Genomic DNA, 26842 nt, shown 5'->3' on the forward strand with positions numbered 1-26842 from the left:
TAAAATATATAATATCATATTCTTAAATATCATAAAGTTGTCAAATTTTGGTTATAAATCGACGAATCAACAAAACTTATTATGTCAGAGATGCGGTCTTTGTCAATAGAAACGTAATACGATCTAATCTATTCATAGCGTGCTTCACTTGACTGTGAGAAGTAATTATCATTTCGTAGACCATGCGTGTAATACGATTACATAAATTGTGGGAAACGCCTACGGGATTGCACAAATATAAACAATTGTACAGATTTTTCTCATGAAACATAAGTAATTATTAGGTTTATTGACATGCAATGCATGACATAAACATACGCGATATAAATATATATGTACATATTATCTCTGCTATAAATATTTTAAAATATTTTTATTATATGATATAGAGAAAGTGTTCCACTTGTTATGCATCATTAATGTGATACTTAGATTCTTAAGTAGTTTAGATATGATATTTCTCTAGTCATAATATCGAGATATCGATAACTTTGTAATTATTAAGCAACTAAAATAGACGATTTTCTCACAAATTAAACAGGGAATTAAATAATTTGCAAAATTACATTACTGGTAAATTTTAAATATAATTTATTTTAATAAAATTCTAATTTAGATCTTAATTGCCAAGATGATATGTTACAGATTGAAAAGTAAAATGAGTATATAATGAATTCTCGTATTTTTGCTAAGGAAAGATCGATTTTTAATTGATTCAAACTTTCACCATTAAAAATGAAGCCTAAGAATAATAAAAGGTATATATATTTTTATTACTTTTGGGAAAATTTTTCATTCTTTTTCTACTGTAGGCATATCAAAGTAACTATTCATTTCCCTCTCTCCAACGAGCTGATAAGGATTTACAGATAACAATGACCACAGCTAATCTTTGCAATTCATCCCGCGGAAAAATTCCAAAAAGGATCCATCACAGCATTAATAGAAACGTTAGTAGGATTATTTGAAACTGCGTAAATCGCACTGAGACCCGTTGAAGCGTAGTAACGCGCATTGGTAACGGGAGAAGTTCGGATAATCTTTTGATCGCTCTCGTGAGAGCCAGAGTGCGTTCAATTTCGCGAGAGTTTTCTCTCTTTCCTTCCCTCTCATTCTCTCTTTCTCTACGTCCACAAAATGAGGATTATTTTTATGATTATGCATCCCATGCTGTTGCTCGTTAACCACGCAAGGTATCCCGGATAGAGGCTGATGCGAAGGCGTGCTTTAGTGGGTTATGACGGTCAGCTAATTAGCGAAATAAATTTTCGAGTAATGATATCGAAATAAAATCACGTAGCGTATGCTAGCGAATGTAATGCAAATCCGATATTTACCACACTACCGATTATATATGTAGGTATGTATTCGGTAGAGGTCGGTAGCTCTCCAACACGAATTATTCTTGTAATTTGGTCTTCTGACTATTCGCGTTCAATACAAATAAAAATACTGATATTAATTTATAACCGATAGGATGTTAATTTCTAAAAATACTATAAGAATTTTAATTTTAATTTTTAATTATTTTTTAATTTTTTTATCTCAATTTTAATAACGTCATATAAAATTTCAATAGTTACACAACCGCATACACATATGTGAAAGTAATCATTTAAAGAAGGATGTTAAAAAAAGATTAACTTAAAAGAGTATAAATAACAGGAATAATTTTTTTGTAAATTTTTATCTCCTGAACACAACAAAATTATTAAAAAATTTGAAGCATTTGGGAAACACTTCGAAAATAGAACACAAACATGATGTATTTATTCAAATTTTTTGCTAAATTTTCGTATTTCTCAAACTTTTTAATAATTTTGTGTATCTAGAAGGTTAAAATTTACATAATAATAAACATTATTCCTTTTAATTACTTTTTCGATCAATTTTCTTTTTAATATCCTTCTTTATAACGTTATTAAAATTGAAATAAGAAAATTAAAAAGTAATTAAAAGTTAAAATAAAAATTCTTACAGTATTCTATTTCTTAGAAATTGACATCCTATGGTTATAAATTAATATCAATATTTTTATTTGTATCAAATTTAATCATTTAAACAACTTTTAATTAGGATGCTATAAATCTAAAAAAATTGTTAATTTTTCCAAAATATGTACACATGTACTTATGTATAAATATTATTTTTCATATTATTATGTCAATAATTATAATTATAAAATCGATTAACAAATAATATTTTTCTCAGAACTGCATTTTCAAAACAGTGTAGCAAGAAATATTTCAAATTATTTTAATTATGATATACATTTAGAAATGTCCTCTATCTAGTCACGTACTGATCTTTCGATTCATTTATTTTTGACTTACCAATACGGTGATAACTTTTTTGAAATTTCAATTTCATAGATTTAGAATACATGCGATTTTGTTTTCACCCAATTTCAAAATTTTCTTATACAAATAATAGTAATTTATTGTAAACAAAATAAAAAAGTTTTTATTTCAGGTTTACTCTTACAAACATTATTTTTAAAAGCTAATGATTCGAACATTTTTAAAATTATTGTATAAAATACAACAAAAATGATTGAAATTTTTTAATGTTATAAATTCGAAAATATTTATTTTTAATTTCTAAAAAAGGTTCTATTATATATTGTCTTGATTAATAAATTCGTTTACAGAGGTTCCATTTTTTTAATCGTTTCATCTGTCTAAAACAGAATTGTTAATTTACATTTTACAAATCTGAACAGCATTTGTTGCTGATCGATTTAAAGTTTCAACATAATAATTTAAATCGATGCGTGCGTTTAATAGATATATAAAACAACAAGATTAATAACGAAGAAATCAATAAAATTGATAGTCAAAATTAATCATACGATAAATTCTATTTGCCATATATCATTCGATAAAAGTGCAATTTTAATTGGGACATTTTTTTTAACGATCAGGGCAAAATATACGATTATAAAGCGGCTGCAAAAGATGGCCTCGCTGAAAACTATAGAATGACATAGTAACACAGGGCATTAATGACTGCAAATTGTGAAACGTGTTTCTCATTCCATTCAGGTAATCTATGGTTGTTACATCTCTCGCGAAGCTCTCTACAAAATTGTGGTCTGCAATGACCTACATACTACTCAATCGATTCATTTTCTTTCGACCGCGCTCGGTTTGCACATTATGAGTTCCTCGTGAAACGTAAAATGCGTTAAATAATGTGGAAAATTCCCACACGTGCTACGTAAAATGAAAGCAATCAATTGAAACGTTATGTGCGATCGTATGGTGATTTCAGATGTTTCATTAATATTTATAACGATATGTCTTGATACTTGCGTTATCATATACGTTCTTTGTTTTCATCGTCCATGAGTGATACGCAGTTACTTGACTGAATTTCAGTCACGTCTAGCCCCTTTTAATAGTGTGTCACTGTGTGCCAATGTTATACGGTGGCATAAAATATTTGTCCCCTATGGGTTCTGCATGTTAATGAAACAAAATGTGTTTGCGTGGAATTCATACCGACATCATGCTCAAAGAGGAGCTTATTTAATCTTTTTGTCAAGCAATACAATGCATTAAATCAATTTATTAAATTATTCAAATTTTGTTATAAAATTTATATTAATAACGTATTAATAAAATATAAGAATCGTACATAGGTTTCGATACAGTTTTTGTTAAAGATTTATGATTACAAGTTCTCATACATCTCTACTTTCAATTAAATTAAATAAATAATCATATTAAAGTTCTATCATTAACAATTAATAAAGATATTTATTAGTCAATCATTAAAATTAAATTTTTTATTATTATTATATTGTAATTTATGTCATGTTATAAAAAAAAGACATTTATATCTGCAAAAAGACTAAAAAAAGATGAATATTTAAATATTTATGTCACTGATGTAAAGAAATGTTTAAAACATTATTAGTTTTAATTTATTATAATATTTTATTTTATTGATTATTATAGCAATTTCTGATCATCTTTTATTCTAATATTACATTCAACAAAAGCGTGGATTGATAATTTAGTTAATAAAAATAGAAAATTGCTTTTATTTTAATTTTTAGATTTTAATTTTTAAATTCATTAATTACTTTTGTTAATTTTACAAATGTTATACATATATTTATTTTTTAATTTTAAACAAAATATTAAATATAATTGGCTTATATATAATATTGTAAAGAGCTATTTTCTTCGGATTGTATATTAACCTTCAAATTTACCGCTAAATATCACGTGATGTCACGTGGGCTACTTTTATCATGGCAACAGCGCATGCAATGTTGCCTTTTCATCTAAAGATTATCCCGCTCTTCTTGACTCCACGTCGAACATTTCATCGTCCATTTTCTTCCGGCGTTTCAACGAGGAAGGTTCAACGCGTCCTCTATCTTGGTAAGCATTTCTTTTCCTTTTTGTCGAAATATCGCATGAATTTCTTCTGATACAATAAATTTCGCGCTGTAAATTTAATTAATCGGTTCGATAATATAATTGGTAGAAAAGAATGAGCGAATATGTTGAAAATGCTGAATCGATCGTGGGCCACGTGGCAAAGCGTCTCACGCCGGAGGAAATCAATAAAATGCGGGCGCAGGATTCTCGCTTGGTGACTGAATTTCACGCGAATCAGCTTGAGAGAGACGCGAAAAAGCACTGGGATTTGTTTTACAAGCGGAACGATACCAGATTCTTCAAAGATAGACACTGGACCACGCGGGAATTCGATGAGTTGCTGGGTTTGGGCGGCAACGGAAATCAAAATGTCCTCTTCGAGGTGGGCTGTGGGGTCGGCAATTTCGTTTATCCATTGATAGAGGACGGATTGAACTTTCGGAGAATATTTGTATGCGATTTATCCACAAGGGCGATCGAGTTATTAAAGGTATATTCGCTTTCAGATTTTAAATAAAAATGAATAACAGAAGAGCAAAGAGCCAAATTTTTTGTATATTTAAATTCTTAAAAACATACGTTTCGATCTATTTGTCAGGTCAGTGTCATCCTCAGTGTATGTCGATAAATTAACGCAAATTTAATAAAAATCATAAAACGTTAAATACAATTTCTGCAAATTATAGTTATGCAAAGTATAGTTATGATGGACCTATTTCTTCATATCTTTTCAGTCGCAACAATGCAATGCTTTCAATCTTGTTATCTTCGTACATTCTTCTATTATATCAGTCGCAATTTGTCCGTAATGATAATAAAATTAGTTGAATATATAGAATCACTCCGTAAAATTATAAAATTATGCAAGCACACATGAAGATCTAGCCAGAATAATTCAGTGATTGAAACAATACGTCAAATTAATTTAATAGAGGCAAATGCGATTAGAGTTTCAAGAAAATTGAAAATTAGAAATTACTAATGTTGTTGTTTCGGATTATAATTGTAAATTGGCTCAAGTTGCGAACCGGTGCGTTAATAATAGTTTTCATTTCCTTATAGAGTCATACGTTATTCGATCCGGAAACAATGAAAGCTTTTCAAGCAGATATTACGTTAGAAAACTGTTTTGCTGAAATTGATTATTCAGTTGATGTTGCAACTTTGATCTTTGTATTATCAGCTATTCATCCTGATAAATTTCACAAGTACGTTTAATAAAAAAATCATTAATAAAATAATACTGTTGTAAAAATGCGGCTCTAATATTATTGTAAGATTCCAATTTGTTCAATTTTGCGATAACTAATTGTATATTTATAATAGAGTTGTCCAAAATATATACAACATTCTTGGTAGTGGAGGAATCTTGCTCTTTAGAGATTACGGGTTGTATGATATGGCACAATTACGTTTTAAACCTGGGCACAAAATCAGTGAGAATCTCTATATGCGGCAAGATGGAACCAGGTGATTTTATACTTTTTTTTGTTACTCGCACAAATAAAAAAATATGTTTTCATAGTTCACTTGATTACAATAAAATAAATTTTTTTGAATTTGATTCTACTAGCACATAACACGTTCCTACCCTGTTTATATAAAATAATAACAATATATTCATATTTTTCAGGAGTTATTATTTCTCTATAGAACAAGTAGCATGTCTATTTGAATCTGTCGGTTTTCAAACATTAGATTGTGACTACATACAGAGACGTACAGTAAATTTAAAGGAGAATATTGATGTTCCGAGAATCTTTGTTCAGGCAAAATTTAAGAAACTTTGAATATGTAATAATGAAATGGTAAGTTTATTTAGATCTGGCTTCGATGAAAAAAAAATTATTCTATTTGAAATTTAAATTTTTACAAAAGAAATTTTTTAATTTTTTATTCTAGAATGTATGATTACTACTTTCTCAGAATATTGTGTAGTAATTTATGATTTTTATTTGTTTATTGATATTTTAATGATATGATGATTTATTTATCGGATTTAATGACGAAAACGTCCTGCAGTACTGACTATCTCCTTAATTAAGTTGTATTATTTGTATTTATTTAATTAGTTGTAATAAACTTTTATGCTTTATTACAGGTACTGCAATTTAGCAGCACTTATGACAAATTGCATATGAGAAAAATTTAATTCTCTGATAGAAATATGGCGCAGTCTACATTCAAGGTATATACTTAGATTTTTATTTTTATATATGAATTTTATATAATTTATGCACATTATACAATTACATGATGACTGCATAGTTCAACTGAAATTATCTTGACGATTCCTTATATTATTGTCTTTCGCTCCTATCTGATATTGTTAGTGTATTCATATTAAATGTATTAAGATCTGAATAGATCTTTAAATACTATTTTTTATATTTCAGATGTCTCACACGACAAATTGAAAAAAAGAAATACTTTTTCATACAGCACACTTCATCGCAAAGATATTCTTGCGAATGTTCAGAATATTCATTGGATATTTGTGCTATATGGGTTTTTAAATAAGGTATTTAAATATGGTAAGTTCGTGTATGTTTTAGATTTATTAAAGATTTTTTTTTTTATATAATTTGTATATTAATTTTTTATAATGCATGCATATTATAAATTACACAATTTCATATTTCATGAATTATCTTGATCATTTAATATTATTTGTCTTATCTTTCTCTATTTACGTATTTATATTAAGTATTTACATTATGTATTAAATATTAAAATTGAAATAGATCTCTAAATGCGATACTATTTTATATTTTAGACGAGTTGAGAAAAAGGAGTATCTTTCAAATATATGATAAGTTTGTATAAGTTTTAAATTTATTAAATATTTTTAATGTATATCAATGATGTATATCTCTATAATTTTGAAAATTAATTGTGATATGTTTATATAATTCGTCACTACCACTGAGCGAAGATTAAAAATTAATGTGTATATATGAATGAATATTAAATAGGTATCGTAAATAATTGTATTGTTTATATATTACAGAAAAAATAAGGATGATTTATGATTCTAAGAGCGTTGACTCGTTATAGATATCTTGATGTGAATCTGTTTTTATATTATATGCTTTGGTTTACGAAAAACTGATTAAAGAGTTAAACATTGTGCAAAAGTTTGAGATAATTTTTTTGGGAACAATAAATTAATACAAGTACAAAATAATGTATATGGTAAGTATAATTTGTATTCCATATTTTTTACTTAAATGTACTTGTAATGATGATTTAATTATTACCATCTTTCGCATGAATCGTTGTGATTTGTTATTAGCTCTATCTGATAAATAACTTCTAGTATCAAATATCGTATTAAAAATTTATAGCTTTATGAATAATAAATTGTTTTATTTCTGGCAGGTTTATTGATTGTGCGATATGGCATGGATACAAACACACACACAACATCAATCAATTTTTATTAAAATATTGAAGTGTTTTTATTTAATTTTATAAATAAAATTTTATCGTTACATAGAACATTTATCTAATTCTTACATTTATCTCCCATACTTTTAGCACAATTGAATTCTTTCTATTTATGTCTGTTATTCAAACAAAAATATATAATCAATTTGTATAATAATATTGTTTATAAAATTTTAACTTGATATACTTTAGCTCTTATTATTTTTAATTCATTACTAGAACAAATTAAAATGATAAAAAATGAATTCGAAGAATGTTTCATAATTTTTTAATTCATCTTTATGCATTTAATATTGGAAATGATATCGAAAAGTAATCTAGGGATTTATGCATTATGAATTTAGACAATTGATATTAAAAAAAGTTTTAATAAAATAAAATACGTATTTATATATATAACTTGGGATATATTGATATGATATCGAGATATGATTTTTTTTCATTTATATTAATCAAGATGGGTTAGTTTTCGTGATATTATATGTTAAATTATCCTAAAATTAATAAAAATTAAGTTAAAAAGGTTTGATGATGAGTAATTTAATGAAATTTGAGTACAAATTCAAAAGATATCTATTAAATGTTGTAGGAATGATCATTGATTGCTTAATTGTTAGCGAATTATGTCTAAAACTAAAAGATCCGTATTCCCACTTCATTTTTATCGATAGATGCACATATTTGTTTATGAGATTCTATAGCACATATAAACAATATATTAAATACGCACGTCAATAAAAGTGAGATGTGAATACGGATTTAATGTTTAATAATATAGAGAATTAGTGACTTTTAACATTTATTATTAGTAATTTAATTGGCTTTCTATTGGCAATGTGCATAATTTGTTAAATGCAGTTAATTGTATCTGACATATAAATTAATTATTATCGCAATGTAGTTGTACTAGCTTTTTCGTAAGTATCACACATTGGTTTTATTGGGTATTAGACTATATATACAATGATTATTTTAATATAAAAACATTAACCCAATTTGTAATTATAACAGTAATCAATATCATTTACACATAAATTACATTATTTTTTCAATAGTGGAACATGATATGCATGATATGCATATGCTAAATTTTTTATAATTTATAAGTAAGTTTCAATATATTTAAACAATAATTATTAAAATACGTTTAAATTATTAAGAGGATCATTAAAAATTTTTTGTTGAATTATATATTACTTGGTAGATATTGCATGTATTTTTATTTTGTATATAATAAATTTTTAGATATAATAAGTTTATAATACGCATATTAATAAAATTCTATTTTTTATAATTTGTTTTCCACAAGAGAGAGAGAGAGAGAGAGAGAGAGAGAGAGAGACTTCCCGTCCTGATTTCATTTTTAAAATTTTTTGACATTTAAAAGATTTTAATAATATGCTATTACTTTTAATATCATTTAAAAGATCACATTATAAATTTAATTTATAATATTATTATAACAAATGAATATAAATTAAATATTAATTTTTAACATACATTAATACACACTAAACGAACACGCTACAATTTTCCCCTCTTCTTTTGAAGATAATATAGATTATAATATAGACAATTTATCTTGAAAAACAATTGTTGAAAAAGAATAAATTAACATTTTTTATGAAATCATTAATACTCACATATTCTGTGAATGCTAATTATCGATATGGTAAGATAAGTTTATTTTATCATATTATCGTTTATAGCGATTTACTATTTTTTAATATCTTACGTTTAATATCTTTTAATTGCGATTGCGAGCGATTGAAATTAAAGTAGTTGATCACTTAGACAATACAATAAAACGTATACATACTGTCGAAAATGAATTTGTAAGTATATTTCTAAACCAATTATATATTTCAGTTTTGTGCTTATTAATTAAATGAATTGAAGTAATGTTTCAATTAATTTCTCTTTGATAAACTATTTGATTCTATTGTAACTGTGTTTCAAAATTCACTACTAGTACTGAAAATTTATAGTGCATGTAACGTAAACTATAAATTTATAGCAGTGGTGATGGATTTCGAAATCCAATCTGTTATTTCTTATATATTTCTTATATATGTGTAATTCTTCCGCTTATTATATGAGTAGTTTGCGAACATAGTGTAATTTATTTCATTAAATATATTTAATGGTGAGAAATTAATTATCAAAGGATTTAGGCTAGATTCGACCTTTCGATAAATTTCAACTCACTCTTATTCTCTTACTCTCTTATGCTCTTACTCTTTTACTCTTTTGTTTATCTAATTAGTAAATTATTACATAATTTATGAGATGTAGCGAAAGAAGATGAAACAACCGGTTCTAAATCGATTGAAAGATCATAGTTCTTTCTTGATTATTCTTAATATATACGAAGTTATATCTTGTAAAAGTATGAATTAAAGAAATATCAGAGGAAGAAATTATGTAATATCCGTCATTACATAATAATGATATAAAATCGTATATATGATGGTATATTTTAATGATATTCTTTCGTCTCATATAAATATTTTGTTTTACGAGGCACGATAATAATGGCGCGAATTTAATTATGCGAAGACGACAAATATAGGTAAAAAGTCGGAGAGAAATATGAAATAGAATGGCTTGAATTGTTAATCGCTTTTGTTGTTAATTGCTTTCATATTTATAAGACCATAAAACGTAGCAGCGGAGGTGAAAAACCTAATATTAATCGTTATTTTATGCAACAACGTCATTTTTTACTAATTCTAAACTAAATATATATATATATATAATCGAAATTTTAATAAAATGTACAGTCGATACTAAAATTATTTTTATTTGTTTTAGTTGGAATATTTGAGTCAGTGATATTGATCACTCTAATTTAGAAATTAGAAAGAACGCATTTATAACGGAATCATAAAAAAGAATCAAGAATTATTTTTCTTTTTGGAATAAGATTCACAGATTGGCAAGTATCCTTGATCGTTTCCATCAGAAGACATTTAACTGTTCCAAATCGAATCAGAATCCAAAATTAGGTATGATATTATTGGGAATGATCGTAATTAAAATACAAATACAAATTTTTTATTGATTTCTGTTATTAATAAGGAAATGTTATTTTAACGCAATACATCTTTTAAATTTGTTATGATTTCTAAATTCCAACTCTCATGAGAAGAATATCACATAACGACATTTTCTATATACAAAATAATTAATGTATCCTTGAAAAAAATATTTTTATGTGAAATTTCGTCTGTTTATATTTATTTAGTTATTTTAAATTATTAATTAACATAAATATTTATGTAAAGTCGAAAGTTACCCAAGCGAACGATTTCAAATTGAAATAAATTCGTATGTTTTAATTAATTAAACATGTGTACCTCCTGGATATGTGTCCCCAACTGGATATTTAATTAGCTCTTGCAAATGTAAATATGAGCAACTGCAAAGCTTACAATTCTATAATAAATGTATTCATGCAGCGATATAGACACCAGCTAAGATTTTAAAAGTAATTTGTAGCGTCCAATAAAGCTATATACATTGTTTAGAAACGCTAGAGAGATTTCATAAATTTATTTCTGAGAATTATTTTGAAAGTAAAATTTTGCAATGTTATAAATCTTTTTTCAAATATATCTTATTTCATCAAGCATAATTAAGCAATCACTGGAATAGTTTTTAAGTGTTTCAAAAATATCACTAAAAAAATGTCTAACGTGCAAGACAAACCAACTTTACTGCCAGACATAATAAATTAATTTTGTTCACCCAATCGTGTCTATGTTTTTATTGCGATTTATTCCAAATGATTCCATCACAAAATCGGTATTAAAGTGGAATGTTTGTAATGCTGCTTGGCAGTAAAGCATTTCTTTGTGCTGGTACGATAAGTCCATTCTTTTTCTCTTGCAGGATATCTATAATTAATAGTGTTTAAAATAATTATGTACTTACGTGAAGTTGTTATTAATAAAAATATTAAAATTTGTTATAAAAATATTAGTAAATATATTTAAAATAAAGTATATCAATGCGTATTTAATAAAGTTTTAACGCGCGTGTGCGTTTTAATTAAGGTATAAATATTTCAATGTTTTTTTTCCAGAAATATTTCTTCTTTTGAATTTAATTAATTTTCAATTTCAGATTCAGCAAAAAATTAAAATAAATAAACGTTTATATTTATGGTATAATTAAATGTTATAATTAATATAATAAAACAATATAAAAAAACAGGTTGTTATTAGCGGTATGTCATATATTAAAAAATTCATAAATATTCAACTATAAAAACATATGTTTCGGCCAGTATTTGGCCATCTTTAGTATGTCATATTAAATAAAAATAATAAATAATAAATAAAATTCACGCAAAGTACATGATGGAACTTGTCTAATAACTGTAGTCAACTAATTGTATAATGTAGTCAACAAGTTAATTTGCAATGAACACAGGTATGCGTTCAATATTAGATGAATAGATATTAATCCTAACTAATTATTTAACAATAATACAATTATTATCCTTATTAGAAGCTGGGAATTATGTGTCCATTCATTTGCGAAACAAAATTATCTTGCGTTAAAATTCGTCAAGGTCTACTGAGAAGAAATCGAGCATCGTATCGAACTTAGAAATTCGTCAGAATTTTAAAATCACTTTGACTACAGTTATTATACAAGTTCTATTATGTACTTTGCGTAAATTTTATGTTTATTTATTACTTTTATTTAATATAATATACTGAAGATGGCCAGATACTAGCTGAAACGTATATGTTTTTATAGTTATAAATATTTATGAATTTTTTTAATATAACATATTGTTAATAACCTGCATTGTTTTATGCTCCTTTTTTAAATTATAATAATAATTATCATAATTGAAAAAATTGCAAAACTTAGGTAGGTCATACAGGATCCAGTTCAGTCATTTTTTATTATTTTTGACATTTCACAAGAATTACAATGCATTTATAATAATAATTTACGAGAAATTATGAAGATAAAATTTATGAAACTTATGAATATTTGCTGTAATTAAATCTAATATTTTATATTCCGTTCCAAGCAAAACGTTTGAAGAATAAAAATATACAGATGTACAAGATGAATATTCAAATACATATATGTATCAAAATGTGCGCGATATATAAATTTATAAAGAATTTTATAAATCCTGAAATCTGGCTCAAATTATAAATCATTTAGTGAGCTAAGCTAACTGCTAATGCGCAATAATTAATTTATGCGTTAAGGTTTACTGAGCTCGTAACTAGGAAGCGAACACGGTGAACAGTAATAATTATGTCACAGTTATAAAACTGCACTTTCCTCCGAGTTGCCAAGGTCCCTTGCCTCATTCAAGTTCCATCTATCAGAAATACATGAGTACATCGCGGAATATGTGAACGTGATGTCTTGTCGGATCGCGATGACGATGATGACAGCGCATGGTTACGAATTACATATGAGAAGGTGTAAAAAATATGCGCCGTATAACAACCCCCCCGAATACACGTGTCATATACACTCCCACACGATCTGCGTGTCCTTGTACATTGATCAATCGGCTAATGACGCATGCAGAACACTCGGATCGTCGGGTATATAAGCCATCCACCAAAAAACAGAGGCACATTCAGTCACATTCAGTTACTATTCATCAATAGCTGATCTTCCAAAAGCTATCAAATCAACTATGAAGTACTTCTTTGTAAGTATTCTAGTAGATCTCTCTTCAATATCTTTACCGCATATTCACTATATTATTGTCAGACAAAGCAACCGTTCTGACAATCGCTTCAAAATTTATGATCTTCTGCGTTCTGAGCGAGTAAGCTTCATCTAAGCTTTGTGTATACATATCGCATGAAACATTCTGATAGATTTTCAAATTAATTCCTTTGCCGATCATGATATGCCGATTATAATCTAATTATTGCATTACCGCGATTATCTGCATAAATTGATCAGCTGGTATATTCCGATTTCAGATTAAGCTATTTATTGTAGCATATTATTCTAGTGTACTCCAGTAGTCAATTATCGTAGAATTCCTTTTCTATGGAATCTTAGAAAATTTCTCTTCCTACAAAAATTTGTTTTGATAAGTGCAATTAATTAATAAAAATAAAATGCTAAACATATTTATAAAAACTTGCTAAATCTTTTCAAACTTTTCAAAATTGCAAATTGCATCTTCGTTTAATCTATACTTTCGCAATCATATCTCTCGCCCTATTTGATGTGCTACTTTCTCAAATGATTTAAATATATTTACATATCATTAGCGAACTCGTATCAATGATTGCATTATAAAATTATAAAATTTTGACTATTAAGATTAAATATAAAATCTTGTTTTAAAATTAAGATTATTAGAAACTTGTCTATATTTTCTAACCCATCAATAAAAAATACAATAAACACAGTAAATTAATTTTATTAGAAAATATATATCCATTTCGATTTTTTTTTAATTAATTAATTTTAATTTTTGTTAATTAAAAAAATGGCTTGTTTATTTATATAGAAACCAAGTTGTAACATTTAATTTTCATTTTGTGTCACAAAATTCGATGAAAGCGTCGACTGCGGATTAATCAATCACGCTTACGTTTCAGGCTATCCTCCTCTTGGCTTTCGTCGCCATCTCTATGGCGGTGGAGACCTCCGAAGCTGGAAAGGCAAAAGAGTCGCAGGACGCCAATGCCGCTAGAGATAAGAGAGGCTTTTCATCATATTATTCACCATATGCGTACGCCGCCCCATACGCATACAACTCTTACAATTTGCCATACGCATACTCTCCATACTCTGCCTACCCCTATTACAATCACCATCACTACAATTACCCCTATTACAACCAGTTTCCTCACTACTACTAACTCAAAATGTTGGATCTACGATGATTCGGGATTAAGATAGGCACAAGACGAGTCTTATGGAAGTATGCTCTTGAACTACAATCTTCAAACTTTTGGTGATTGCGAGCGTGTTTGCAATTAAGTTCTTTGACTGTCAATTTCTCCTATGATTATTGTAATAATAAAATTGCATTACATGAAAGAAACGAATTTTTTCTGACGTATTATTAATTTTACCCTTCTTGTTTTCCCGAAACTTTAATTTTCTAGATTTTCGCTTCTGAAAATGATATCTAATAATCGCACATATGTACAAGCTAAACTGCAAGCTATTGCATTATAATTTGCGAAAGCAATATTGGAAATGAAAAAGCGGAAAAGGAAAGAAATAATTCATAATAATTTATTGCAATTAATAACTTTCGATCGAATATTACGTATCTACTATTTAAAATAATGCTGCATGCTTAAACTGATGAAAGAGTTTATTAGAGAATTCTCGTTTGTGCTTATTTTACTTATGAAATATATTATTAGATAAACGGCCCGCAGTAATTGCGATGGATAATTAACAGGAAAGCATTATGATCAAATTTTAATAACTGTCAAAGCGCGTTAATTCGAATTCAATTTGTGTAATAACTGTGGAGCTCGCGTACCATTGTAAATAAATTATTAGCACAAGTCCCCATTTTCATAGTCAAATTCAACGAGTTCATGATGCATGCATTTGCGTCTTCGCGTTTCATACGAATGCTTAATGCTTATGAGTGAAAACGTAAAGTTTTAGATTCAATGCAGGAAGCTGTCGAGTGGAAAAAATTGGCGTCATTATTGGTCTAGTTTCCACGAAGCAATAATGTAGAATCAAATTTAAGTCGGAATGTGTTTGATTGCGCTTATTTCATTCCCAATTCAATCCACAAAGTCTCTACAACCAAAACAAATACAAACAAACAAACAATACTCTGATCTACACCAAAGTGGAATCGAATTGAGGATTTCGGTGAAAATTAAATGATTGAAAGACCTGCGATGAACGAGTTGAAACTCATAAACGAGCGTAGGAAAAATGTTCAGAGATTTCGTTAAAGTTGATAAAAGATCAAGTTTACCGTCTGTTTCAATTATCATAATGTTGTGTATCAAGATTATCTTTCAACAAAAAATATTATTTGAGCGTTATGCATCGTTATTATTTGAGTGTTTGCAAGCAACTCTTAAAAAACCAGATTTGTGGCAAGAAAATTCATGAAATTTGCGATAATGTTTCCGATTATACTTTTTGCTTCATTCATGATTTTATAGCTAAAATTTTAACAAAAATCGTTCCACAAGCTCCGCTTTTTATCTGATATGACACCGCGTGACATTTTCCTATTTCCACGGCTGAAATTATCGCTTCGTTACTGTATCAAATACAAAATAGATAAAAATTATATAGGACTCTCAATTTTTAAAATAGAAACATAACTAACATAAATGAAGGCTAATGAGAGTCAAGATGATCAGGCGCAAGATCTTGAAATAATGAAATTTACAAATATTCTGTCAATAAATGATATCATCTTTATTTTGAACATTTCTCAATTCACTTTGAAGTTTTCGTTAGCAATATAAAAATATAATAAAATGCTCACGTATCCAAACAGATTGTGTCACTCAAATTACCAGAGTTGAGGTGATATAAAATCTTTGTAAATAGAGAACGTATCTTGATTTTATTCAAATTACAATTCTGTGTAATTATATATCTAATCTTCTTGATACATTTATCAACAAAATATTCATAAATTTCATTATTTCAAGATCTTGTGTCTGTCACTTCTCATTAGCCTTGATTTATATTAACTATACAGTTTTGAATCGATAGATACGATAAAAGAGAATATGCTACACGCTTCAAAGGTTATCTAAAATAGATTATAGAAGATACTTCTTTGATGATTTGCAATTGGAAAAAACATTAATTGAAAAAAACATTAATAAGTATAGATATAGACGTATTACAATGAGAAAGAATTATTTTAAAGAAGACAAAATAAATTTAAATAAATAAATATATAGTTTGCATTTTATTGATCCAGTACTATTCGATCACAGTAATAAATAAATAGCAAACTTGATTTTTAATTTTATTAAACAAAAATACTTAATTTGAATATTTATGAAAATCTTAAATTGTGTATACACTAAAATTTGTCTCGAATTTTGGTAATATTAATGTTAAATATATATATCTCTCTAAATTAAATATCTGATTAACTATAATTACAGTTAAAATATAGTTTATTATCTTTTCTAAAATGATTTATTAGAGAGTATAAATTTAAATATTAAGCAATATTTTTTGACAAAATTTCTGAATAAACAACAAACTTTTAGTGCCACAGATGATCCAATCTAAAACAAGAAAACTAAGAATTATCTAAAAACTTTCGAAATATCAAATTATTTTTTTATACAGCGCACGATATGTTTCAATGCATAATTAAGTTACATTCTATCTTCCAAATTACTTATTTACGAATTCTATCGTCGAAGAAAGTCGACGAGCGCAACGTTATCCAACCTTTGATTCGCAGAACATTAAATCGTGTCCACGTAATACGTACAGGCGTATTCGGAATACTTCACTCGAGATATCGGAACTGACACGGCGTGGCGATTCGATTTACGCGTAATCTCGACACGTTACACAACATATGTCCTTACGAACGGGAACATCGCTTATTCCGTATTCCTTGAGGCTTGAAGACTTCGCCCATAGACTTTCACTGGGAGACTCGGGTGAGAAGACTGGGAAAGCATATCGGGGAACGTGATCAGAATATTACGCCGGAGTCGTTCATTGCATTTCACGTGACATCCCCGCCGTGACCTCGTCGGAAGTTCACGACGACGTTTGTTTCCTCTACCTTATTTTCCTGAGAGTATAACTTACGAATGGAAAGAGGATAATCACAAGTATCGACTTTTTATATTTGCTTTCTTTACTTGTTTTATATATTGTATATATCGCTACATTGATAGAAAAATGACATAACCCAGACAATACAGTGTCTAAAATTGAGATATAAGCCATTTTTGATGTCTAAAAGACGTTTTAAAGATATCTTTTGTATCAATTTTAGATTTTGTGTTATCTAAGAAGTCAAGAATTAGAATTTTTTTGAGATAATGAAGGAAAATTGGATCTCAAAGGCTAATACATTTTGTGGGAAAATGGCTTATTTTTGTTTATACAGAAAAGTATTACAATTCTAATAAGAAGATGGAATTTAGTTAAAGTTAGTATTCGAATTCTGAAAACTCATGATATAGTTTATTAAAGAACTATAATTGAAAATATAATATAAAAAGAAAATAAAGTTACAGAAATTACTCATACTAATTAAAATGTTTTAATTCAGAATTCAAAAAGTGCTCTACTGAAAAGTCACTAATTTTGAGAAGTATCACTTTTCTATTAATACGTATTATTCTCATAATATCCACGATGGATGAAGCGATATTTGGGCTACTCTTTATCATGAACGAAACACAATTATGTTTGTACCTTTCTATAAAAAAAAGAAAAAAGTCTTGTGATTTTAAATTTTTCTTCTGTGTCTTTTATAGTAATTAATAGGTCAACTTAATCTTTCACGGACTTTTGGTTGCGCTTTATTATTATTGTCATGTAAATTCATTCCTGTCATGTAGATTCATTGGTTGAAGATTTTAATAAGATGAGGTGCGTTTTATATTGAATTTCGCTAAATTACGCGCAAGATTATTGATTCTATTGCTGGGCCCCAGAGAGTATATCTTTCGATTTAATTTGGACCTTTTAACAGATTTTAGAGCTCTTAATTTTAACAAATGACAATTAATAGTATACATAATAGTTATACATTAATAGTATACATAATAGTATACATTAATAGTTACAAATGTATTATTGTATATTTATAAATATATATTTAGTGTCCGATTTTTTTATCGTTAAAATTTTTTATTTTAAAGAACAATGGCATTTTTATTTTTACATTTATAACAATCACACATACACGTTAACGAGAATAAGACTTTAGTAAGCAGCTACAAAATTTCGATTACAGGACTATACCGAATACGACATTCTTTGCATCGATATGTATAACGTCACAAATCCGTAACAGTATTGCCTAAGTTCAATCGAAGAAAGCCCGTAAGAAAGTCTATTGTAATTCGTGGATGGTCGCGACCCGATTGTATTTATACATGTGCTGGTATAGCTGTAGTCTTAGTCGGCCTGGACTTGTCCATCCTTAAACAAATTAGTTTCTTGAGTTGCGCAGTCTAATTCAATGTCGAGATCTCGTGGGAAATAGCGTAGTTTCTCATTAAAGAAGACAGCCTCAGTGTAGTGTTAAGTGCGAGAAGGATTATATGAATTTAAAAATGCGGCTCTTTCTGGTATGTAATAATCTTAATTATAAAACTTTCTTTGATAATATATATATGTAATATATATTACCATGTTGTCCATTCGCATATTGATCCGTATACATATAAGTAATACGGAACTATAAAAAAATTTTGACGCAATTCAATTTTTATACAATACAAAATTTTATTAATATTTCATGTATGAATTTATTTTAAAATATTTTTATATATTGGGAATACAAATTAATTCGGTCCGTTTCTCTAAAGATAGCTCCAGCTGTTGTGAATGGTTCATAGTGACAGCTGATTTTAGCGGTTTCAGAGAGAGGTTAAACATCTGCTAATAATATTCAGTTTATATTGCTTTGAGTTTCATACAAAAACCTTGATTTTTACTGTATTTAAAATGTCGAATTTTGTGTTAACCAAGCAGCATTTGCGAGAAGTTTTGATTTTCTTCAATTGGAAGAAAAGTGCGACTGAAGCCCATTGAATGCTTGTCGAAGTTTATGGTGACACTGCTCCAACTGATAAATCATGTAGGGAATGGTTTCGATGTTTCAAGGATGGAGATTTTAGCGTTGAAGACAAGCCTCGCTTTGGACAGCCAAAAAAATTCGAAGACAAAGAATTAAAGGCATTACTCGAAGAAGATCAGAGTCAACTCACGTAAGAGGAGCTTGCAGAATTATTGGGGGTAATTCAACAAGCCGTTTCTGTATGATTGAGAGCCATGGGAATGATTCAAAAACAAGGAAATTGAGTGCCTTATGAACTGAAACCGAGAGACGTTGAAAAGGCGATTTTTCACTTGCGAACAGCTGATTCAAAGACAACAGAGAAGGTTTTTTGCATCGGATTGTGACTGGAGATGAGAAGTGGATATTCTACGACAATCCCAAGAAGAAAAAATACTACGTTAAGCCCAGTCAATCGTTGCCATCGACCTCAACATCCACATCACGGCCGAACATTCATGGTTCGAAAATCATGCTCTGTATCTGATGGGACCAAAAGGGTCTTGTTTACTATGAGTTGCTGAAACCTGGCGATTCCATTACGGGCGATCAGTATCGGCTACAGTTGATTCGTTTGAGCCGTGCATTGAGAGAAAAACGGCCGGAATATGAGCAAAGACATGATAAAATTATTCTTCTTCATGATAACGCTCGACCTCATGTCGCTAAAGTCATAAAAAAATATTTGGAAACGCTCAAATGGGATGTTTTACCGCACTCGCCGTATTCTCCGGACATTGCTCTTTCTGATTATTGATTGTTCCGAAGGATGCAGCAAGTCACCGGTTCACTTCTTTCGCAGAAATCGAAAATTGGCTCCAAAATTGGATCGCCTCCAAAGATGAATCATTTTTTCGAGATGGAATTCGAAAATTGAGAGATGGGAAAAAGCAGTAGGCAGCGATGGACAATACTTTAATTAATTAATCTGTTCATTCATTTTGTTTTGAAATAAATGCACAAAAAAACGGACTGAATTAATTTGTACTCCCAATATTTCTCGTATATATATACAATAAATAGACAAATAATTAATTAATGATATTTAAAAAACATATATCTTTTTTCTTTTTAATTGTAAGTTTTAATTGTAAGTTTTCATTATTTAAAAATATTAGTTGCAACATTAAGATAAAAATGATCACTTGACTAAATGGGTCCCAAAATAATAATATATAATGCCACATATTCTTATTTTTTTTCTTTCACAGAAAAGTTTTACAAAATATTTATAAGTGAATGTATAAGATTTAAAAAAATTTTTTCAATATGAAAAGCTTTTTGTAGATTTAAATGCATACTTTGTGTTATTCTGTAAAATGCAAATATATAACGCGAAAGTTTTCTTTAGGGTCTTCCATAAATATACGATTGCTAGATAAGGCTATTTGATACTATAATGCCTATAACGTGATACTGTAAAGATTAATCTAAAGTCTATGATCTTGTGGTCCGTTATAAATAAGTGTATGCTGCATAATTTTATAATTAAAACTCTATTATGAAAAAAATAACAAAAAAATATAAATAAAACTAATTAACTGCAAGCATATAAAACGATTTAATATTATCAATAATATAACTACTATTACACTTAAACTACAGTGCAATTGGCAAGAAAAATCGTAAGAATTTATTTTCGCATTTGTAGAATTCATTTTTAGCTGATTTTGTATAAAAACAAGCTACATGAATTATGACAACTATCTGAATTATGAGTTTTTTTATTATAATCATCTATAAACAGATCATGTTTCTATCAGTATTAATAAAAAATATTTAATTTCCGAAAAATTAGGACGTGTCTTTTTAGAAGACCTATATATCAACTTTCCGCTACATATATATTTTTTTAATTTACTTCCTATATACTTAATTTAAATATTTATTCTATTTTAATTATACCTCTGTTTAGTTTTATATTATAATATTTAGCTATTTTTATGCAAAAAATATAATTCATTCTTAGGTCATCTATGTTTGCATATTAATGCTTTCGCTGACGCAAGCTAAGCAGAAAGCCGAAATGCAGAAGTCGGAAATCACGAAGCTGGAAGTGGTGAACCTTGGCGAAATTCAAGTTAAATCCAATTCCAAGCAATTCGACGTGCAACGGAAACGAGATTCCGGATACATTTATAACAGGCCGAATCATGTCTCTTCAAATGCTCGGTTTCGCATTCAAACGCAACCATCCAGAAGTCAAATAGCATTTAAGGTCCCTGGTCAATTGAACAGACCGTTTACAAAATATGGATCTCCTATCATTCACTCGATTTCCAATCAGGCCACACATGAATATCATGCTCAGCAACATCAGAATAAATTGCAGTACAATATCAATCAACAGCAATCAAGCAATTTCGGTGGAACAGGACTGGTGAAACAGGAAATACCGAGCCCGATTAGAAACGTTGATTTTACGGAGGTCAATCCGATTGCTAGTCAAAATAATGAGCCATTTGGCATGCACACCGCTAATTATTTACCGCCGCAAAATCAAAAGCTGCCGGTTTATTCTCCGACGAATAATTTCAATTCACAGAACATTCCAAATCAGGGACAAATTCACGGTACAAGCTCACAGAGCCAGAATTTCGCGCAGAATCAAATTTCCGACGCCGCGTTCTTCCTGTCTGAGAACGCGCAAGCGATCCAGCAACTTTACGGCGCACCCGCAAGCAATCAAGATTTTGCGCCCAGCAATAATCAATTTCAGAATATCGGTAATCAAATTCATAATCTAAATGGTCAGTTTGAGAGTACCTCGTCGAACTCTGAGGAATACCGTGATGCGTTGCCGTCGTATGCATCGGGAACACTCGATCCTCGAGAGACTCTGGAACAAATTCAGGCTCAAGAGAAAGATCGGTTAATCATTCAATTGCAGCAGGCTCTCGCTCAGGCTCAGATTAACCCGCGCGCAAACACGGCGGGAAGATACGCTCAGAATCAAGCAGGTTTTATTCAGAATCAAGAACTTTTGGCCTCCATAAATCAGCAAATAAACCCGCGTATTCCCACGACGTCGCAATCTACAACTGTTGGCTCTGAAAACACCGCGTTCAGCCAGTCTACCTTTCTACCAGAGACCACAATCAACCCCTTGAGATTACCCGTTAACTACGGTATTCCGACTACTACTCAAACTCCGACCACAACAACGGTAGCAGCGGGAGTTTTCACTACGCAATCTTCATCGCAATCATCTAAGGGTGATAGTACTGTCCAAGTAGTATCATCACAATCCGCTTCTAATCAGCCTGGTTTTTCCGCGACTAGATCTCCCGCGGGGATCCCCATTTATGGTGGATTCATACCGACTTTCATCACGGGAACCAACTTGGTTCCCAGCTACAGTACCAGCATCTTGACATCCGGATCCTTTAGGCCCGAAACATCGCCCACCCATTTTGGGATACCGATTCCCACAGAATCGCAGCATAAACCGTCGGAATCAGTACCTTCGATGCCAACGACGACAACACCACCTCTTTCGTCTGTCTCACCGTCCAATCGACCGGGGGTTGCTCTAACACCAGCGGCAATCACCCCGGTAGCTTTGCCAATTCAACCGTTACGACCTGTTGCTCCCCTCGCAACATCGATACATCCGATCACCGCTCCTTTACTGCCGAATCCCACTCAAGTGCATCCGGCGCAATCAATTCCTGTAACATCCAGCGTGCAACACACGTATGGTGTGCAAACCGCTTTGATCAATCCCGTTCTTTATAAACCAGTTAAAGCTGTCTATCCGGTGTATTATTATCCCGTGAATATTCCCTATCAGCTGCAGAAACCTGTTTCACCGAGTTACCCTTGGAATTACGCGCCTTCGTATACGACGCAGACAGGATCGGCGAAAATATGGAAATGAGATATTCTTGTTTCATGCGGAGCATAAACAGAGCGCAATTCGATCCATGGTATTGTAACTGACTGTTTATCCGCGTGAAAAAACGAGAGGGAGAGATTAAGAAAGAAAGTACAGTGCAAAGAGGAGAATTACTATCATATAGTCTCGTAGTTTTGATGTGTTAATGACGATGCGCTACATCATCTGCTATTTCACTTAAACGATTTCATTTTCTTGTTTCAGTAAGAGAGTTTCAAGTTGACAAAAAGAATTGCGCTCTGCAAATCAACCATTTCAATAGGGACTTTTATTTGTTTTTATTGTGTGATATAGAATACCTCTGAATTATGTGTTAATTGTATTGTTACAATTGCAAGTAGATACTTGATTTAACTTACGAAATTTTGACAGATATTTTTCAAGAACCGCGCGTAATTTTTTTATAGTTTTATATTTAATCGTGCGTACTAAAATTTGACGCATTGTTACATATACGAATTCGAATAATATTCGTAATATAACCTACTCTATTATAACCTACATTTCTAGTATTATAATTTTAGAAAACAAGATGATTTTTTCTTTCTCTAAATTGTCATACAATGTTTAATACTTAGCATATTTAAGTTTCTCGCTGTTGAATATAACTACGGTGATTATTCAATACGTGCCTCATACTGCATATCCGCTGCACCATCTGTCACAGCGCATCCGTTTATTTCAAATTCATCGTCGAGAAAGTGACATTACACTGATGATAATTAGCGCAGTTGTTTCATTGGAATTAGGATACTGTGGCAAGAATTTCAAGTGAATATTTCTAAGCGTCACTCATCGCTTCTAACAGTCGATTATGCATAAAAGAAACTTTGCCATTCATACAAACGTTCAAAGATTATTTATAAAGTAGAGATATATGTTGATTTGTTAGTAGGTTATCTTTATTTTTTATTTTTGGATTGTAAAAGCTGATGTATATGTGTATGTATGTATGTATGTGTGTTTGTGCGTATTATATATATTATATAAATAAATTGTTTATTGATTTAATGATATTATATAAATGATGCTTATGAAATTTCACGCATGCTTCTTCTACTGTCTCCAAAACGGACTTATTTTTTCGATATGTAAATACACATGTACTATTTATTTTGTCAAATAAATATTTTTGTACTTTAGAAAATTCTTCTTCTCGATATTGTTGTCTCGATTTTATTTTTAATTTGACGCATATAATAAACCTATTTTAAACAAGACACAAAATTGCTAAAATTTAGAATTTAAATAGCGACATTAAGGAACTGCGTTAGAATGACTGAATATGAGCGTCTAAGACATACGCATAATATTAATCTAATAGCAGACATACCGCAGTGCATGTGGCGCATCTCATATTATCGCGATGGAAAGTTGAGTCGAGAAACTGAATTATTTCCGGTCCCAGACTTAAGAAACTCTCACCCATAGTCGTGACCATCGGACATGATCCCCATCGCTCATTGCCACGCCATTCGATTCTGACCTCGAAAGTCGTTTGATAATTCTAGCCACGGTCAACGCAGTCGGGTTATCTGAACAATTCTAAGCATGCATAACATATTGCTATTTACAGGTGATTCTTACACGATTTCGTAATCATTGCACTCATTCTTACTAGGAGAGGAGAAAAGACACGTGCCGTTGTTGTCGAATTCGATTCATTGATTGGAACAGATCTCGATCGGAATCATCAGATAATTATTGAACAGAAGTGCTTCATATTCATTCAACAATCTTTATTAACACTTGATAATTTCTTGCAATCATCTGCGCTTTTTTTCTTATTCAATAACTTGTTCTTCAGATCACTAAATTTTTTAAATCGGATAAGAATGATAAAAAATTATTACTTTTTATTGTTAATATATTTACGATATGGAAATGGAAATTTTAGAAAAAAGCTAACTAAATTTATAAGTTTTAGAGAAAGTTAAAGAAGTTATCAAATTCATCTGAAAAAAATAAAAATAAAAATCTGTGAAATCATCTATTACGGAAGACAGCGAGCGTAACTTAAAGCAGATTTTTGTAAATCACTTACTTACATGCTACACATATCACTCATTTGCTAGTTTCTTGAGTTGCAGAAAAAGAATAAAAAGAGAAAGAAGAATATATATACTTTTCTCTATAATCAGTTATAACATTAATATTACATTTCAAACTAATATTACAAAAAAACTACAAAAATATTACAAAAAATTTTAATGAATTTAGTATTCTGAAATATTGACATTCATTTTTCTGAAAAAAGTTTTGTTTCTTAAATTGTATCGTTATTGTAGCAAATAAGCGATATATATACACATATATGTACATAGTCCGTTACATTTTTTTACATCAATATTATAGACGATATCTTCGAGAAAGTTTCTAAGCGTGATTAAATCATACCGTTACTAAATCCAAATTTTAATATAGTTTCCGTAAATGTAGTTGCAAACGATATTTGATCAAGCATCGAGTTTGGTGAATCGAACGTTGACCCTGGAAATCTAATGGGCTTATCGCGTTAAACTTGTCAACTCACTTTCCGCAAGTGACCTATATTCTACTGTCTGGTTTCCATTTAATTCCGCTGATGCACTTTTGTCATTTTACTCTGAATTCGTATAGAATTTCTCAGACACGCTTTCTGGACTCTATTTGGAAAATCTTACATCCTATTCAGATACATAAATTACTTCTGTTATATGCAAACTAAATGTTTTCACATTTTTCTGTCCAATATTTTTCTATTATTGTGGATAGTTAAATGTTAGCTGTTTAAAATAGTTTCAAATAGCGAGAAAGCGAGAGTTCCGGCAATGATCAGACTAAATCAGCAAGAAAGATGAGGAAGTGAGATGTAAAGAGATTTATAAACATATAAAAAAGCGGAAAGCAATGGGAAAAAGTTAGTGACCGGGAAAGCGAAGGAATTGACAAATCTGAAAAAAAGGAAGAAAAATTTAAATGACAAGAAAATAAAAGACCAAAGTATCATCAGATAATGGATTTAAAGAATCATATGTTCTAATGAAAGAATTACATCGAGTGGAAAAAGGAGTTATGACGATGCAAGAAAATTATAATAAAATGATGATAAAGCACGAAAAGCGAAAGCTATTTTAAGATGACATCCTTTATTCGAAATCACACATGAAGCAGAATAATGATTCATCGCATCCGCGTATTTTCATACAGCGTTATGATTCTAAATGGTTTTCTTCATAAATGATAGAATCAATTTTCTTTTGGATTTTAATAGTAATTTCATTAATAGTTTAATAATAATTATTATTTTTATTTATATTATTTAAATAAAATCATAAA

The 26842-nt window shown here is 29.5% G+C and overlaps 2 protein-coding genes and 1 pseudogene across 4 annotated transcripts; all 3 read left to right on the forward strand.

Annotated features, from left to right (window-relative positions):
• Positions 1-4333: 4333 nt before the first annotated feature.
• Positions 4334-8026, forward strand: LOC108688999 (methyltransferase-like protein 6). 3 transcript variants are annotated; one of them, XM_018195578.1, is made up of 10 exons: positions 4334-4394; positions 4501-4884; positions 5457-5602; positions 5721-5864; positions 6028-6202; positions 6496-6582; positions 6791-6928; positions 7171-7210; positions 7405-7589; positions 7776-8026. In XM_018195578.1, the coding sequence occupies exons 2-5, from the start codon at positions 4507-4509 to the stop codon at positions 6182-6184; spliced, it is 825 nt and encodes a 274-aa protein (XP_018051067.1). In that variant the 5' UTR covers positions 4334-4394; positions 4501-4506; the 3' UTR covers positions 6185-6202; positions 6496-6582; positions 6791-6928; positions 7171-7210; positions 7405-7589; positions 7776-8026. The 3 variants fall into 3 exon arrangements, with proteins under 3 accessions (XP_018051067.1, XP_018051068.1, XP_018051069.1); XM_018195580.1 differs by having other exon boundaries at positions 4359-4394; positions 4506-4884; XM_018195579.1 differs by lacking the exon at positions 7171-7210.
• A 5376-nt stretch (positions 8027-13402) lies between these two features.
• On the forward strand, positions 13403-14815 carry LOC108688984 (annotated as a pseudogene).
• A 4293-nt stretch (positions 14816-19108) lies between these two features.
• On the forward strand, positions 19109-23625 carry LOC108689006. The gene is made up of 2 exons (XM_018195587.1): positions 19109-19135; positions 21596-23625. Exons 1-2 carry the CDS (start codon positions 19109-19111, stop codon positions 23504-23506), a joined length of 1938 nt encoding a protein of 645 aa, XP_018051076.1. The 3' UTR covers positions 23507-23625.
• Positions 23626-26842: the final 3217 nt, after the last annotated feature.

This window comes from Atta colombica, unplaced genomic scaffold, assembly GCF_001594045.1.
Source record: "Atta colombica isolate Treedump-2 unplaced genomic scaffold, Acol1.0 scaffold252, whole genome shotgun sequence".
NCBI classification, from domain to species: domain Eukaryota; kingdom Metazoa; phylum Arthropoda; class Insecta; order Hymenoptera; family Formicidae; genus Atta; species Atta colombica.

Coding starts and splice junctions, on each gene's coding strand:
- LOC108688999 (XM_018195578.1), top strand. CDS start 4,507: ATGAGCGAATATGTTGAAAATGCTGAATCGATCGTGGGCCACGTGGCA. Junction 4,885..5,456: donor GGGCGATCGAGTTATTAAAG/GTATATTCGCTT, acceptor ATTTCCTTATAG/AGTCATACGTTATTCGATCC. Junction 5,865..6,027: donor ATGCGGCAAGATGGAACCAG/GTGATTTTATAC, acceptor CATATTTTTCAG/GAGTTATTATTTCTCTATAG.
- LOC108689006 (XM_018195587.1), top strand. CDS start 19,109: ATGAATTTAAAAATGCGGCTCTTTCTG. Junction 19,136..21,595: donor TAAAAATGCGGCTCTTTCTG/GTATGTAATAAT, acceptor ATTCATTCTTAG/GTCATCTATGTTTGCATATT.